We start from the raw sequence: 18,507 nt of genomic DNA on the forward strand, positions 1-18,507 counted from the left end.
AAGCATGTTTTACGTATTTTGGCTTTTTAAAAAAAATTCAGAATCCTCAGTGTGGATGATCATGCTGACAATGTTAGTTTTGTTGTTTTGTTTTTGTCAAATAAATGCTTTGCAATATGCTACAAAATTGCATTGAAAGGAAATTTCCTAGGGAGGCAGGAAAAAAAGAAAAACCTTTTGAGGAAACTTGAAGAAAGACCAATACAGAAGAGTAATTGACATAAGGGTCAATTATTTTCCCAACCTTTATAAGAAAACTCTTTGCCAACGAAAATTAGACCATGAGTCTCTGCTGCCTGCCACTTTATAGAGGGTGATTGAACTAATATTATATAAATGATATTATATTACATTCTTCATTCTTTTTATTTGTATCCAAACCTGCCAGATCTCAGCAATTATGCTAAATATTGATTTACAATTTCATTCAGCTTATTCCAATGAAGCAGACAGATGAGAACCATAATATTATTTTATTTATAGCCTTAATATGATGGTTTGAAGTGACTAGTAAAAACAAAACTAGTCTCCAACTGTGCTGACTACTGGCGAGATAGTTTTGCAGTGTTCACAGATGAGGCAATAAGAAACTAGTGCATGGGAAGTCAGTAGGCCTGGGACTCCCCAAGGTGGACAGTTCCCAAAAGAAGCTCTTCTCTGGAGGCTTAAGAATTTCAGTTCTTTGGAGAGAAAAAAAATAAATTGTGGACACTTAAGGAAATATGCATTAATGGAAAAATAACATGCAAACCAAGGGAGATAAAGATGCTGTTTGGAGAAAAGGTGACAGGAGGGAAAGTTCTAGGAACCAATAATTTTCATCACTAGTATTTATAGATCACTAACATTTTTGTAGTGCACACAGTAAACACTCTACTAACATGAGCTATGTACTTTAATTCTCAAAGCGACCCTGTAAAGTACTATTATCCACCCTCTTCACGGAAGAGTAAACTGAAATAATAGAGTGCTTAGATGAGCAGCTCATAACTAGTTAAAGGCAGATCCACCATTCAAATCAGCAACTGTTCTGCTTGAACCACTAAGCTGAACTGTGTGTTCTACAAGGTCCCGTCAACAGTCCTGAGGAGCTCAGCCTAAAGAAGAGAAAGCATATGGTGGACAGATAAGTGAATGGTTGACCTGTGAAAGATGCTAAGAAGGCAGGAGCATCCCAAATAATGAGGGAAAGTACAGGAGGACAGTTTGGTTTAATAAAAGGAACAGTTGTTTAAAAATCAAAGGAGTGGCCTGTAAGATGGTATGCCCAACAGGCCTGGGAGTGGCCAGTTTTCTAGTAGCCATGGAGGGTCTTAAGCAGGGAAACAGCATGACTAAATTATTCTACCACCAGTATCCTTGAGGAGGCAGAGTATGGAAGCTGAGAGTTTCACCTCTCGAGTCCAGTTTCCTCAGTTTGACTCTTAACTATCTAACCATATCAGCTACTGAGTAGACTGGCAATGAGGGGCAAGGTACTTAACTTCCCCGTGCTTTCTATTTTCCTCTGAAAATGGAAATAATAAGAGTGCTGTTTTTGAAAATCACTGAGAGCATTAAATGAGTCAATACTAAAAACTAGCAAATTGCTTATCATATATTAAATGCTCAGTGGATTTTGGAAGTTACCATAGAGCTGATGTACTTTAAGAATTAGATGCTAAAGATTTAATGATGTGTTAACTAACATTTCATAAAACATACATATATGAAACCTTCATACTGTGCATCTTAAACTTATATAATGTCAATTACATCTCCATAAAGCTGGAAAAATTAAACAAGAAAAAAACAAAAAAGACTTAAGCAACATATGTTTTGCATGAAGATCAAAATAGACACACAATAGCTGTCACTCACTGAGTCTCTAATATGTGCCAAAATTCCTGCAAGGAAGGTATTTATTAGCCCAATTTTTGAAAAAGGAAAGTGAGGCACAGGGAAATTAACTTTCCTACGTCCCCATAAGGCACAACTGAGATTCAAACCTATGTCTATCTGACCCCAACAATATTCTTCTTCCTACTGTAGCATGTTCATCTCATATTTTTTTAATGAAACATTGATTTTCTCTGTGGAATATCATTCCTTTTCACTTAGAAGGACACACACATACACAAAAATAAGATGACTTTCAGACAGTTCCAATCTTTCTGAGACTTCAAGTCCTTGTTTGTGGCTCCCTTTGAAATGCTCTAACCTTCTACCCACACTCCCCCAACATTTTCTACCTTTCCTTGGACCTTGTCTCCCAACTTGCTTCTTGACCTCCTCTGCTGCCTGAAATAGGACTTGGGGATCTGGTTCCTTCCCCATGCTCTTGCATTCCATCCTGAAACTTCAGACTTTCCCTTTTCTTCTTCTGTGGGCTAATCTCTTCACCAAGAACTGGAACTTCAATATCCCTCTACATGGAATGCAGCCTCAGGTCAGCCTCATTCACTCCCTAAGTCCATTTCCTATTCTGGAAGATTCCTGTCTGGACAAACTCTTAAGTGTCAAGTTTGACTGAGAGGAAAACAAAATTCGTAGGAAAGAAAAATTTAACACTGATAACCTCATATAAATCCCTACAAATTATGGTGAAAGAGCCATTTGCTGGTAGTTTGAGAGATTCCAAGCTACTGATTTCAAGGGGATTGCTTATGTCAGCAATTACTGAGCCAAGTGCAGGGTATAGTCCTGAAGTACATGGAAGACCAAAATATGTAGAGAGGTATGGTCTCTACCCTCAAGACCTTTGTAGTTATGAGGGAAACATAAAGACGACTGGAATGCTCCGAGGGAATTCCCTTCCTTACTTGTTGGTGTAACTTTAAAAATAGTACTGTCTTAGAAACAGCCTTTCAAACAATATAGCTTTGTCAGTATAGCTTTAAAAGTAAGATAGGCATAGGAAAATGGAGAAAAAATAAAATGACCAAAAAACCCTACTATGATTATCAATGGGAGGGTGTCAAGCAGTTTTTCTTTTTTCTTTTCTTTTTTGCTCAAAGTAGAAATTTTTCAAAACACAGATAAGTATAAGGAAGAAAATAAAAACAACTTGTATCCCTAGTACCCGGAGACTCACTGAGATCTCCTCCAAGTTTGTTATTCTAATTTACAGCAGATTATTTTTATTTGAATCTAAACAACAGAAACAAGATTATTGTAAACATCTTGAAGCAAGCTATGAAGAAAGACAACTTCTTAATATGAAAGCCACATAATATTCACAAATATAAAATATTACAATCCATGGCATATAGAGAATGTCAGATTAACTGCTACCATAAAACACTATGATTCAATTCAATTTAAAATCCTTAGTTTTTAATGCTGTTTCATAACTACTATGTGCAATTTATATTGTCTGTTTAGTTCCCTGCTGTTTTTCCCTTGTTTCAATATTTTGCCCTAAGAATTTTCATTAATTTATAAATGTTTATTACTATTATAAGAAAATAATAACAGTCACAGAAAAATGGATCACCAGCTTAAAATGTACAATTTTCTAGCCCAACTAGTGTAAGACGCTGAGAGGTGGGGAGTAATTTGATTACGAATCAGACTAAGAAGAAAAGTTCAATACTTAACCAGTAGAGATCATTGACTTATTATCTTAATTACTTCTTCTCACTAGCGCTTTAATCATATTTTCTGTTTGCTTTGAGTTTTATCTCCCTTTTCAACTTTTGGCTTCCAATCTCCACTCTTCATGAGCCTCATTTTGTTAAATCATTTCCAAGGACTACATTTCTCATAAAGGCCATCTTTAGCTTTTGCAGGACCACATAATAAAGAGCATCAGCAGTGACAAACAGGTTGTATTAGTGCTGGAGGGATGCCATAATGAAGTATCACAGACTGGGGCTTAAACAACAGTTTATTGTCCACAGTTCTGGAGAGTAGATGTCCAAGATCAAGGTCTCAACAGGATTGGTGTCTTCTGAAAGCAATGAGGGAAAATCTATTCTACGCCTGTCCCTTGAGCTTGCAGATGGCCATTTTTCCTCTCTATCTTCACATGGTCTTCTTTCTGTGTGTATGTCTATGTCCTAACATCCCCTTCTTATAATGACACCAGTCATATCAGATGAATGACCCATTGACCTCATTTAACCATAATTACCAGTCATATTAGATGAATGACCCATTGACCTCATTTAACCATAATTACATCTTAAGGATCATATCTTAAAATACAGTCACATCTGAGGCACTGGGAGTTAGCACAGCAAATGTGAATTTGGGTGTGGTTACAATTCAGCCCAAAACACAAGCACAGTGAAAAAGATGACCAACTGAACGATATAACATGGATTTAGATAGAAATCTAATAGGAATGTATTTCTTGAGTACACAGAAACCCACACTTTGATTTCAAATTATCTGTGTTGGCAAACAGAAAAGGGTCATTGATGATCCATCCAAAAGGGGGACAGATACCTTCTCTATCCCACCACCTCCATGTAGGTAGTTTGGACAGATGTGGAGAGGATAATGAAGCTCTCCAAAGAGATCCCCCAGAGCCCTGGGCAGGAAAAGAAATTATACCTCTCAGTCATCTGCCCGTAGACCAAAAAAAGAGTTAACCATATGAAAGAAACCAGTAGACAAGAAGAGTAAGGGTCAGAAGAGACCCTCAAGAAATGAGAAGTCATTAAGGAAGTCTGACCCGTACATCTACACTTTAAAATGTTCTTCACTTTTAAAGCATGTGTCTTGTGGCTCACTATAAAAGCAATGCTTTGACAAAGACTCTCAAGAAAACTCTAATCCTAATATTGACAGAATCTCAGTAAGGCATGATTTTACAAGCTGCATCTACTGAACTTGTAACATCTTTTTCTTTTTTCTCTGGAAAAGACATTAATCCAGAAATGCAAGCTCTCAGGTGAATTACTTTAATCCAAATATATTTGCTAATATAACAACCTGCAGCAATGCTGTTTTCAATGAAGGATGCGTTCCCTAATTGGAATTCCTGGAAGAAGACAGTTGTGTAGAGCTTCTAGCTAGTTAAAAAAAAAAAAAAAAAAAAATGGCTTCTGAGTGGTTAGAAACCAGAGGTATAGTGGAATCCTACCTAACGTTTGGGTTGTAGTTAGCACAAGATGCAAATGTATTATATTGTCAAAAATATTCTTAAAAATTATGAGCTTAATCCAAAAAGTATGATACTCATGGTTTTGTGTATGCCGCACCACTCAGTAATTCTTTGTATGCATAAGTTTCAGAACCATGGAGGTAGGTCAAAGCAAGGAACTAAAGAAAAATCAAAATGCAGTGTCTATACACTCAAATAAGTCACCTTAGAGGGCGTTGCCCAAGTCTTATTCAGTGCAACCAGGACCAGCAATTGATCACTCAAACCAAAAATTAATTTAATAAGGTAACTATATATAAATGTATATATAAATACATTTACCTTAAGTAGTTTATCTGAAAGCATAAAAGTCTATCAGTTCACTGTATTTATTTGTGTTTGTGGTGCCAAGGGTTTTATTTTGACTGTGACTCAGCTGATGGTCCTCTTCCCTTATCCTTTCAAAAAATATAATTCATATTTATAATGTATCATTTGGGACTTCAAGTTTAGGGAAAGGTGACAAAGATGCTTGCAGATCTTTATGAATTTTGAATCCTAGATATTTTTTCCTCTTATACAAATTTTACCGCCACTTAATTTAATAGTTTACTTTAAACCCATGAACATTTATGGAATCATTCCAAAGCCTACACTATTTTCAACTATTTGTGGGGGGAACTGAATAAGTCATTGGCAGGAAAGATCCAATAATTCAATCTGCATACTACTTCTCTCGGTTTGTGCCAAAATTATTAATTAAAGTTAAAAAGATTATTTCAGTACTATCTTCCAGAATCTGAAATTTTCATTGAAAATGATGTCTCTGGAAACTTAGAGTCTTGAAAATATATAAACACCTAGGCCCAGATTATTTGAGGCTGATTTTAGGTTTGAAAATTGGGTCACAGAAGTTTTATTTTCTCATCTCCCTGAAAAACTTTTTGTAGTTACTAATAATCAAAGTAAGTTGGGGAAGTCTCCACTTTTCGCAGTTAGAGATACCTTTCTTCAGCAGAGATTGCGAGAAAGAATGTGGGATGCTACAGAAGATTGCATCTGACAGTACCCTGTTCTCTATACAAGAAGTGTACATACTGGGATATGCACATTGCTTGGATACCTAAAGACTTTCCTAATGGAACCCGGGCAAGGGTAGTTTTAGGGGAATTAATTTCTAGACCCTCTAGTTTCTTCGGTGCTAGCCTAAAACTTATCTGACTGAAAATGCTCTTCCACATCATAATGATCCATAACCCCCTTCCCTTTTATAATCATCTTTCCATTTTTACAAAAGAAGGGCACACCTCTCACCACCTGGTGTCTTATCAGGGTGCACTGAATTTAGGAGGATACCTGGAAAATAAAAGGGGCAACCTAAATTGCACAGATGTTAACACAAGTGCCTTCCTGACTGGGCAACACATACTATCGCAAGTAAACTCCAACACTTTGCTTTCAATACAATTGAAGGATCTCATTGAAAGATCCCTGAAAACACTTTTTTTTTTTTTTTTAAGATTCTATTTATTTATTTGACAGACAGAGATCACAAGTAGGCAAAGAGAGAGGAGGAAGCAGGCTCCCTGCTGAGCAGAGAGCTCATCCCAGGACCCTGGGATCATGACCTGAGCTGAAGGCAGAGGCTTTAACCCACGGAGCCACCCAGGCACCCCTGAAAACACTTTTTGACGATAAATCACTATGTGATTTTTGGTCTATAACTCTGAAGGAATTCAAAGAACCGAGTGATGTATAAACAAATCCCTCTCCAATTCCATCTATGTATGTGCACAGGTTTGTTAAGCAAAGGGGTAAGAGAAGACATCCCAACTATAACAAAAAGAGCAGACTCTAATAGATGATCAGAGAGGTCAAAACAAATGAACACACTCAATTCATCTCTTTTAATCAGAAAGAATTTATTTCTGATGTTAAATGGTTAATATGTGACAAGAGGGTGAGTAGAAACTACCCAATTTGAATTTAAATATTTAATGACTTCAAGTCTGATTTCCTGTGTGACAGAGATAATTTTGGTAGTAGGAGCGAGTGGTGAGCAACGAAGAGACTAGAAAGTTGCTACAGCCATACAAAGCAGTACACTTTGGTAAGAAGGCAGAGACGCCACAATTTTAAATCTAGTCAGCATTCATCACCACACATAGGTACAAATTGTGTGTGTGTATAAGAATGTTTAAGATCTACTCTTTTAGTAACTTTCAAATTTTTAAAAAAAGAGTATTATTAGCTGTAATGATTTATCGACTGGAAGATTGTACCTTTTGACTCCCGTCACTCACATCGCCCCCACCTTCCCTCCACCCCTCCCCTGTCTCTGTATCTATTAGTTCATTTGTTGTTGCTGTTTTAGACTTCCCATAGAAGTGAGATCATGTAAGTATTTGTGTTGGTCATTTTGTGGGACATACAAATATTGAATTATTATATCATACACCTGAAACTAATGTTATATGTTAATTATATCACAATTTTTAAAAGTACCCTGTTGAACCAACCAAACAAAAAAAGGCAGAGACAAACTGCAATGGACATTCCATTTGTAAATGACATGGTGGGCTTATAATTTTTTGTCACTTTTGGATATATATATCCACTATCTAAAAATTGACAATTTCATTCCCAGCAATTTTCACCCTGCCTTTGATGAAGAAGGACTGAGTTACCAGCGAGTACTAGGGAGGTGTTAATTCTTTCTATACCATACTTCCGTATACAATGGTCCCCAACTTACAATGGTTTGGCTTATAATTTTTTTACTACAATTGTACAAAAGCAATAAGCATCCAGGAGAAACCATTCTGAATTCTGATCTTTTGCTAGGCCAGTGATATGTGGTATGATGCACTCTGGTGGTGCTGGGCGGTGGCAGCTCCCAGTCAGCCATAGAGTCACAAGGATACACAACTGATACCCTTAAACCATTCTGTATGTACCCGGATAGCCATTCTGTTTTTCACCTTCAGTAGAGCATTCAATAGATTGCATGAGATATTTACCACTTTATTATACAATAGGCTTCATGTGAGATGATTTTGCCCCAATCTATAGGCTAACATAAGTGTTCTGAGTACATTGAAAGTAGGCAAGGCTAAGCTACGATGTTCAGCAGTTTTGGTGAATTAAGTGCGTTTTGGACTTATATTACAGGGGGTTTATTGGATCATAACCCCGTCATAAGTGGAAGCAGATCTGTACTCCGTCAGTACAGAAACACTTGTTTACATTTAAAAGATATACATTAATAAGTCTAAACAAACAAATAAAAAGTGTGTCCAACCTTGGAGCAATCTTTCCAAGCATACATCTTCTGCATTTTTATCTTGTCATAAACCATAATGCTCCCCATTCTTCCAATTCCTCAAAGCAAATTTACAGACGAGTGTGACTATCTCTACTTAGAGCCAAGCTTATCTTTCACACAGGGAATCAACTTCACATGGATTCAGTGACGATCCTTTGAAGGAGTTAGAAGAGCCGTATCATTTTATCCTCATGCATGACTGAGAGGTATAAAATCCCCATTCTACCTCCAGGACTAGTGCGCAACCCACAAACACACGCGCACACACACCAATAGCAACCCAGGGTGAGATTTAGCAAACTAGAGGGACTATGAGCTGAAATTTTCCACTCTGAAACGACTGCATTAGAGATGGCAGTGCCAGGAGCGGTGTTTTATAGTTGACTTCCCCCAAATTACAATGCATCTCAGATTCAAAGTCTCTATTATAATCTTTGGCAGAAGTTTTTAAGACCACTTTTGTTTACTCCAAACTGTTTCTGAACCAAGTCAGCACAGACCCTTTGCAATTTTTACATCAAGTGTTTCAAGCTGTAATTAAGTAAGCAGTGGCACTCAAAGGAAGCACCAAGAGAAAGCATTAGGGCGTCACTTACTGATTGGTGGAATTTTAGGGATTTGAAATTTCTGTTTTATTGTACCACTGCACTTCATTACCATTTATCCTTAAAATGTAATAAGTACAAACTGCTTCAGCAATGATGGAAAAGCTTTCTCAGCTTTAATGAAACCTTTTATTTGCTACTGAAACTTTTATTATTTCCAAATGGTGGCATAGTCAAGAAAAAGAATCACTACTTATATTGACGAAAAACTTCAGCAATTTGAATAATTTTGTTCGTGGATGAATTTTAAGGCATTTAGAGTTTGTTATTCTTGTGTTTATTGTTTTCATTTACTTTTGATGAACTAAAACCAAAAAAATACACATATACCCACTATTACAAAATAATTTTCTAATTATATATCAAAATGCCAGATAGTTATGTACAGGAATCACTTGTCAGATGTTGGTCTGATCTGGATAGGAATTTCTATGCATCTAGGGCTCCAACACATCTCAGCTACTGGCCGTGAGATGCAAAGTTGTAACTGTTCAGTGCACAGGCAATGAAACTGGATGGCCTGGTTTTGCTTTCCAGCCCTGACATCTGCCAACCTGTGAGACCTTTCAAAATTTTCAGACCTCAGTTTCCTTCCCTGTGAGAATGAGGGTGACTAGAATCTGCCTCATGAAATGGGTGGGGAAATTAAATGAGGTGTTTCATGTAAAATATTATTCTATGACATGGCACTTGGTAAACACTTGTTCAGCTTATGGTACAAATGTTCAGCTCTAATACGCTTTTCCTTTGTGAATACATCCACCTCTAGACCAGAGGCAGTGTCAGAACACACCATTCATTCAACAAACATTAACTGAGCTTTACTTTATGCAGAACATTGTCCTAGGTGAAGGAGACACAAAGATTAATAAGACATGGTGCCTACTCTCCAGGAGTTTACAATTTTAGTGCAAAATTAGTGTTGCCATCTTAGTATCTTTCTTGAAGAGTACCATGAAGCATACTCTTTCCCTAGATCATAAATTTTCCTTTTTTCCAATGTGTTGGAACTAATGGAGCTTCAGAAAAATTTCACTTCAGTTTCTGAAATCTTAATCATGCACAATTTAATAAGCAGCTACAGGTTTTTCCACATTTTAAAATGGATGATTAAATGGTCTAATAAGATTCTAACTTAGCCAAAAATTTGAAAAACATAGGAAGACAACCATGACTGACACATTCATTTTCCCGTATGTGGACATACTGCAAACAGCAGCTGCAGAAAAATAGTGCCATTTACATCCCACATGACCCCCGGCTAACTAAAATTGCACAGGAGTTCAGCCTCAAAGTGGCAAAGGACCTAAACTAAATTCAATTTGAGATAAAATGAGAAGAAGCTTGTTTAGTCGTAGCTACACTGCTTTCCAAAAAGAGTTCTGAAATTGACTTCCAACATGGCACCTTGTATACCTCCAGTTTTTCAAACATTCTGTTTATGTCATTACACTCAGAATTCATTAAAAAATAAAAATCTTTAAGTTCGACTATCAATCCTAAACACAACGACTAATGTGGCATTTTAGACATCACAAACCCCAAATGATCTTAAATATGTTGTCCTCTACTAATTTGCTGCTCTTGAAAATGTGCAATAAATCCAATTAAAAAGGAAAACATTTTCAAATTAGTTGCAAGATCAACTAGGATATTATCTGCTTACTAGATGTATCATAATAAAAAACCATCTAATATGCATTACATTGTTTAATTCGGGAGGAAATTGGATATTCTCCCTTCCAACAAAAGGACAGAGACTTTTTTTTTTAAACAACATCCAATAATGACTGTGTTAACTTTCTAGAATAGATTGAATAATTGCCAAATACATCGTCTGAGGAGTCACCCTGCCCAAAGCAACAGGAGATCATGTGTAAACATAGGAGGGCACAATTCCTTCCTTCTCTCCGTCCTCTCCAGTATCACACCACCTTCCCTAGTCAAAATACTTTCAAAGATTCCCCCATGACACTGAAATAAGGGGCCCCCTTCACATAAACCTCCCTCGACATTAAATCAACTCACACCTCATTTCTCTGCAAGAGGCCACAGTGAAAATTTCTCTCTCAGTCCCAAATCTCCAAACGAATGCATATTTTGGTGACCTCTACTTTTGCATTCAAACGCACATGTCCCACACCACAGGATCTTTTTGATCCCAGCTAACGTCCCTGCTTAATGTATGCGTTTTTCACATCCATTTTTTAATCCTTCCAGAGTGAAAATTTCAAAGAGGCGAACGTCGGTGAAAGAAGCGAGGAAAGGAAGGGAGGAGATGGGAAGCCTGGGATTTCTGCCATCTTCAGTGCAACCCAGAATTCCTATTATTTGTTTCTTCTTCCCCAGCCCTCCCTCTCGCTTCCCCTCTAGCCCCTTTCTCCGCTGCAGGAGGGAGGAGGAGGGGCCGCTGGCTGAAGCCGCCACCTGCCGCGGGGTGGAAAAGCTCCAGTTGTCACTTACCCAGCCGGGTGAGAATGGCTCATTTTTGCAGGATCCCTTTTGGACCCCGCGGCAGGTGCGGAGGTTGGGTGCGCGGGGCCCCGTGCGCGCTGGCGCAGCGACCTTTGCGCTCGCCCGGTGACTCCGCACTGCGGCCGCCCGAGCTCCGGGCACCTGAGCTGGGCCGCCGCCGCCCCAGAGCTGCCCCGTAGCCTCCCGGGCCCCCCACCCGCTGGCGGTATCCACAGCCTCGCGGTTGCTAAGGGAGGAGGGAAGGCGAGCGCGGAGGTTCTGGAGAGCCCCAAGCGCTGCTGGAACCGAGCCTGGGGGAAGCTGGAAGTGAAGCTCAGCTTCCAGTCCCTTTTTCTGGGCCCTAATGTGGGAGGAAACTCAGGCCCCTGATCTGTTGCCCTGGGCGCGCGTTCCCCAGGCACCTGTAATCTGAAACACACACACACACACACATACACTCACTCACTCACGCACACCTATTTAGGCTGGTGTGCTTCCTGCTAGGCCCTGGGGAAGCAAGGGCTGGGTTAGGTAATCATAATCAAAGTCCAGAGCTGCCACTGTGATGCATGGGTTTCCAGTTGTAAAACAGTCCCTGGATTCCAAGTTCAAGGGAAAGAAAGAGGTCTTTCTCAATCTGTTTTGGGTTTTGATTTTGATTCAGATCTAGAAAGCATGGCAATAACTTCATTTCCTCTTTGGAAAAATCTCCATCCTTGTTCCCACTGAAGTCCCCACTCCCAGCAGGCAGTGCCCATAGTTCTGAAGTCCAGAAGGTGGGATGGTGCAGTTTCTCAGGGAAGGATGCTAAAATAGAACCTGCATTCGAATCCAGCACAGAGAAGGCAGGCCTTCCGTGAAAAAGCTTAGATTTACATGACAGGGCCTTGGTGTGGACAAAGCCTAAAGCACTGAACTTAGATGACACTATCCCGAGTCCTATTTTGCTTTGTCACGTTGTTTTTTGAGGACTTGATCTCTGGCCTCAGGTTCAGGGACAGGTTGGACACATCTGTGGTGACTGAGCCCTCCATGGATCTCTACTCTAGCTCAATCACACTTACAGGGGTACTGGACATCAGTTCACTAACAGCATTCTGCTCTCCCACACATCATAAAGAACCACTGGGTATGTCAGAGTCAGTTTCCTTCACATGATATTCAAGGTCCCTCATCCCTGGACCCCTGCATCTCTCCTCAGGCCCATTTTCTCCCCCTCTTCAATCCTAAACTAGCAAAACCAGATCTCGCACTGTGAATGGAACATACTTCTTCCCTTGACCACTTGACAAACTTCTATGCATCTTTCAACCTTAGCTTGCCCACCTCTTTCTTGCATGTCTCCAGGTGTGCTGAGGTCTCCCACATTGGGGGCCCCACTCTACATACCTCTGTTTTACACCCATACTCTGCATGACTGCACTTACTGGCAGATGGTTACCTTTTCTACTTGAATGTGAGCTCCTCTGTTTTGTGTGGTACATGGATTTTATTTCTCGGTCTTCTCAGAAGCAAACAGCAATTCAATAAACATTTGGTGCATAAATGAAGGAAACAGATTTCTTAAATATCTAGTCAGAGTGGTAGTATTTTTATAGACCGCTTACTCAATGCATTTCTCAGCATTTAATGGGAACTTACTAACTGTTCATTATCTCATTTAATCCTCCTCTCTACTCTGTGAGGAAGGTTTTCTCCTCCACTTCACAGCTATCTAAACTAAGACACAGAGGAGCTAATTATTTTGCTTGAACTCTACTTTAGCTCCTAAGTGGAAAAAAACAGGATTCAAATCCAAATCTGTCTGATTCCAAAGCCCACAAGTGGTTGTTTTGTTTTGTTTTGTCTTGTTTTGTTTTGTTTAACAATGACAACATTCCTTCCCCCATGATTCCTGTGAGTTGCCACAGGAGTCAAATTTCCTCCACTATCAGAACTTTCTGACCTGAAAGATCAGAGCCATCCCAGCAGGGGGAACATAGAGTTCAATAGCCAGGATCCTGAGTCTGAGGACTCAAGGCTGTTTTGGGGAACCAAGGTTAGAGAAAGAGAAAAGGAGAGGTTGTCCAAGAAAAAAGACAAGAGATGTGAAAGTCATCTTATGCTTCAACAAGGAATTTCTATAGATCCCTAATCACTGTGCAGCCACAACTGGGACTTGAGCCAGATCTGCCCCCACAGATGTCTACTCCCACTGCCTGTGGCTCCCGTTGGATGGTGTCCTTCATGCTCCCTGTTGCTACATTTCACCTGGATAAAAATTGGCCAGGAGGGAGGGGGTACTAGAGAAATACATTATAATTTGCCCAAGTGCTGCCAACCCCTAAGGATGGTGTAAATAAGATAATCTTATACAGGTACTAGTTGTTACATATTAATTCATTTGTGCAAATAGAAAATGGTATTCGCTCACTGGTGGAATGAGAAAAGAAATTAAAATACACTATGTAGATACTCAGGATTTTGTAGAAAAGAATCCCTGGCACTCGGCAGATAGCAAGGTACTCTCGGCAGCATGTATTAATTCATAAATGGAGTTTGAGTTCTCCACCCCTGTGAGCTGCACAATTTCACATCCCTGATGAAAACTGCAAGGAAGCTACTAATTTTCACTTCAGAAAACGCTCACTGTGAAAATGTATTGGGAATTTAGCCAGAAAGAATTTTTATGTTAATTTCTAGTATGGAGATAGGGAAAGGGGAAAAAAAGGGGAAAAAAAAATCTAAACTGATCTAAACTGTTTCAGAGACCAAATAGTCACTGGAGTCATTTTCATTTTCTCGCAGGAAAACAAGTCCCCAGATGTCCCCAGTTGTACCATACATTTATAAAAAGATTTTTGTTTTGTAGAAAGACCTCTGGAGCTGGGGTTTGGGGTCAGGAGACAAGCAGAACTCCACTTCGGTTGAAGAGGAGCTTTACTTAGAAATCACAGATCATCTCCTAGGTCAGAGGTGGGAGTCTATGACTCAAGGGCTAAACCCAGCCCCTGCCTGTTTCTGTACAGTCCACAAGGTGAGAAGAGTTGCTTTATTTGTAAATGGTTTGAAAAAATCTAAAGAATAATAATGTTCTATGATACATGAAGATTACATGAAATTCACATTTCCATAGCCTTAAATAAAGTCTTACTGGAACACAGCCACATTCATTTGTTCATGAATCATCTACGACGACCCCTTTGGTGCTCCAGAGGCAGAACTGAGTCATTACAACATGAACTCATGGCCCACAACAAGGAAAATATTTACTCTCTGGCCCATTACAGCAAAAGTTTACGTTGTTACTGCCATCAGAAAGGTAATTGACCTTTACGGACTCTAAGAACAGATACGATATCTTTCACCATTTTATCTCGAGCACCTATCACAGTGCCTCTCACAGAGTAGGTGCTCAATAAGCAAATGAAGGAACAGACAAATGGTTGGGAGGAGCACATCTTCCCATGGGTTTATTTTTCTCCCACAAATAAAGGTGAAGTCATCCAGACTTCCTCTCAGATGTAATAAACATGCATGATGATCTGATGCCTCTCTTTTATCTACCCATAGAAAACCACAGTAAGTAAGGTAAGCATTTCATCAGGTCAAAATTGTGCAGATGGTTAGGTTTATAAGACAGCACCCTGATACTTCACATCCTCCAACATTAGCTTAGGTCCCTCAAAGCTACAGCACAGAGAAGCTGGAGAATGAAAAGCACCTATATAAAGCTTTAACTTCAAACCTGAATTGTTTTCCCACCTTCCCTAATGAGCTTCCCTAAATAGTTTAATTCCTGTGAGACACTTAGTGAAGCATGGCGTTAGGGATAGGAAAGGCTGAGAGGGCATGTACGACAAATAGAGTGACGACTTAAAGGGATATCCCTAATTCAGAGTTCTGAGTAACCCAGACAGGCAAGATGTCTCCAGATCCTTCCATCCTTATTTGTGAGTTGGACTCAGTCTGCAGACAGATCAGCTGAATTGCAGTCAATGAACTTACACAGGGACGATGGGAAACCAGTGGTATTTACTACACCCGAGGTCTCAAAGATGGCCAGAACACCTGTCTGCCCTCAAGCTTGAAGGCTATCAACTCGACAGACGTGTGGGCAAAGAATGACAAGTGCTAAGTCCTATGATGGAAGTATGCAGCAGGTACGGTAACGGGGCCTTCTGACTAACGCTCCTGTCCTATCTTCGTCCCACCACTTCCAGCCATGTTCCCACTCTTTGGGATGGTGAATATCACTTCTCACAAATCACATTCTTATTCTCTCTAGTCTTGACACCCTGATCCTTCCTCACCACCCTCTCCCAGGTATTCTGTACCAGGAAAGGAAAAAGATTGGCCTTGATAGGGGAGAAGAGAAGGAAAAGAGAGAAACATAAAGGCTATGGGGGAGGCATAACCTGCAAAATATGCAAGAAATCTGCAAGAAAAAGAAAACATATTCATTATTTTTATTGTTTTCAAGTAATTATATTACTGATAAATACATTCTCCATCCCTACCCCAAAAAAGTTTCTCTAGGGAAGTCAGAGAAAAATTCAAGGAGGAGACAGTTCTAACCATAAGCCTTAGAAGCTGTGTAGGAGTTTGCCAGGTGGATGGAGCCTGGGGGGAAGAGGCATGTCTTCCCCAAGCTAATACCACCCTACTTACGCTTCTCAAGCCAACCGTGGACTCAGTATCTGCAGACCCTTTCTCCTTTCTGTAGCCCAAACATTAATGGAGGCTGTGATTTGGAATAGAAAAAAGGAAGAGGATAAAAAGGAGAAAAGGTAGGAAGTTAATGGCTCTGTCAAGGAAATGGGGTTTGAAGAGGGTTCAAGAGTGTCAAGCCACAGCTGTGGGGGTCACCTCCCCTTCTGATGTATATTGTCTGTGGGGACCATGCCACATATTCTTATACACAGTATTGTCTGCATGTGTGTCTTATTCTCCTCCACCCCCAAACTAAGTTCCTGCTTAGTACCAAATTGCCATGAATTTCAGAATATTTAATACACATTTGTTGAATAAGTGATATAAGAAGTGTAAGCCATATTTTCCTGGGCACTCCAGTTGGAGAAAAATACATGAAGAAGATGACATAATAGGAGTCCTAAGTAATGATTTCCCTGGCTTTAGCCTAATCCATGCATGAATGAATGTGTTAGATGTTAGGGAGCTCTCTGTATCCATGTCCGCCATTAGCCAAAAATGCACTTGAAACCGCAGGCATGAAGAGCCATCACAGTGGCCTGATGCAATGGAAGACAAGGTTTGCTTACTGGATCCGGTGTTTTAAGCAGCTACAGATGGCTGCCATCGCTGTTCGCCAAGAGAACAGAGAGCATACTTGGAGGACACAGAACTCGACTTCAGCTCCACTTGTCCTAGGATCAGAGAATATCCATTGACTTTACCATTATCAGGCTCTACGCTCAGTGCTGCAATCCTTGAATCCTGCAACTATAAGGCAGGTGTTATTTTAATCCCTGTTTTCCAGATGAGAAAGCTGAGGCTCAGAGAAGTTACATACCATCTGGCAAGTGTCCCAGCTGAGATTTAAATCCCATTCTCTGTGACTTCAGAACCCGCACTCTTAAACACTTTGCTCAATTCCTTCCCACGTCCCAGAGGCAAGGAAGCATGACCACACGATGGGGAGGGTAATAACGGTAAGGTCACTGATCCCAAAGGAAAATTGTTCTCAGTAGTACCAACTGTTCTCCTCCCAACTTTGTCTAAGAACAGTAGCTCGGTAATGTGACTGGAGAAAAGAAATTGAAGAGCACGAATTTCATTTATTACTGCACATCTGTTTTCCGACAGAGCAAATGGAACATTCCACATTCTGGAGCCCTTAAGAGCACCCATCTCTAAAAACCTTTACAGCTTCATTTGGTTTAAATGACAATGACTTGGCTTTTCTGCAGAAGCAGGAGAGCTTCTTCCAGAGGTCTTCCAGAATGCCAGCATCACAAACTACTGATGAATGATCTTTCCCTCTTTTCTACAGCTAGACTCCTTGCATTGGGTCATATAAACAAAACCACACTTCTTAAACTCAGGTAAGAAGTACATTCATGGCTTTGAGCAGAAGACTGGGATTCTTTCCATGGGCAGCAGGTGATAGTCAAACTCATAGAACAAACAATCTAATTATAGTAACTCTTTTAAAATAAAAACACAGCTTTATTACTTACAAATTCATACAGTAACCCAGATTAAGAAAGTGCTACCTGATAGGATCCTGAATAAATATTGACTAGATAAAGATTTTTTTTGGTAATTAATATATTCGTTTCATGTAAAGAAGCACCCTTAAAGATAGTTGAGTATGCCTTCACCAATGATTGCTCAAGCCAACATTTCTCCCTAAGAGCACAGAAGTAAAAAACAAAAAAAGTTCCATCATTGTTGGAGAGATCACAAATTCTGAATTAATGAGACTTCTCCTATTGTTACGAAGGAAAGGGAAGTATGGTGAAGCATCAAAGAACAGGCAAACAGGAAAACCATCCTGGAGTGGGAGCTGAAGACAAAGAGTATTCACGAGTCAACTGCGGGAAAACCCAATGCAGTGAAAATACAGCTCCTGAGCTATATAAATACATTTGGAAGGAAAAACTTGGCGATTCTTTGGGATATGTACAGTTTAGTAACACAGCCCTCATAGTTGACTCAAGATTAGAATTATGGGATTCCTCCCTTCTTTCAAGTGTCCCTTAAAAAAAAATACATAAATATATTTTTCTCTCATTCAATAAAGGCCACTTCAGATTCCACATTTTGGTTGAGGAGGAGAGATTGTGATTGCAGGGATGTCTGTCTGCACGTGTGCAGGGCTGTCTCCACAAGGAGGTTTTATCCCTGAGCTAAATGGTCAGTCGGGCTCAGATGGGGGGAGGAGGGTGAATGCTCTTTGGAGCCCAAGTTCCACCACACTGGAAACAGAAGCACAAAAGGTATGGTCTTGTCCCTTTTTTGTGCCTTGTAGTCACACACAGCAACTGAGGCTATTTCCTCAGCAGTCAGCCAAAGGGTTGGGGGAGGGGAGGCCAAGTTGTTAACACCAG

General features: G+C 39.9%; 1 protein-coding gene across 1 annotated transcript in view; it reads right to left on the minus strand.

Annotated features, from left to right (window-relative positions):
* The window catches only part of ERICH3 (glutamate rich 3), a 115,270-nt gene that overhangs the window by 85,047 nt on the left and 11,716 nt on the right, over positions 1-18,507 (minus strand). The window contains exon 2 of the mRNA XM_013059191.2: positions 11,465-11,884. Within this exon, the coding sequence (XP_012914645.2) occupies positions 11,465-11,884 (420 nt within the window). The remainder of the gene's footprint in view (positions 1-11,464; positions 11,885-18,507) is intronic.

Source organism: Mustela putorius, unplaced genomic scaffold, assembly GCF_011764305.1.
Source record: "Mustela putorius furo isolate JIRA1106 unplaced genomic scaffold, ASM1176430v1.1 tig00003853_pilon_pilon_pilon, whole genome shotgun sequence".
Lineage (NCBI taxonomy): Eukaryota > Metazoa > Chordata > Mammalia > Carnivora > Mustelidae > Mustela > Mustela putorius.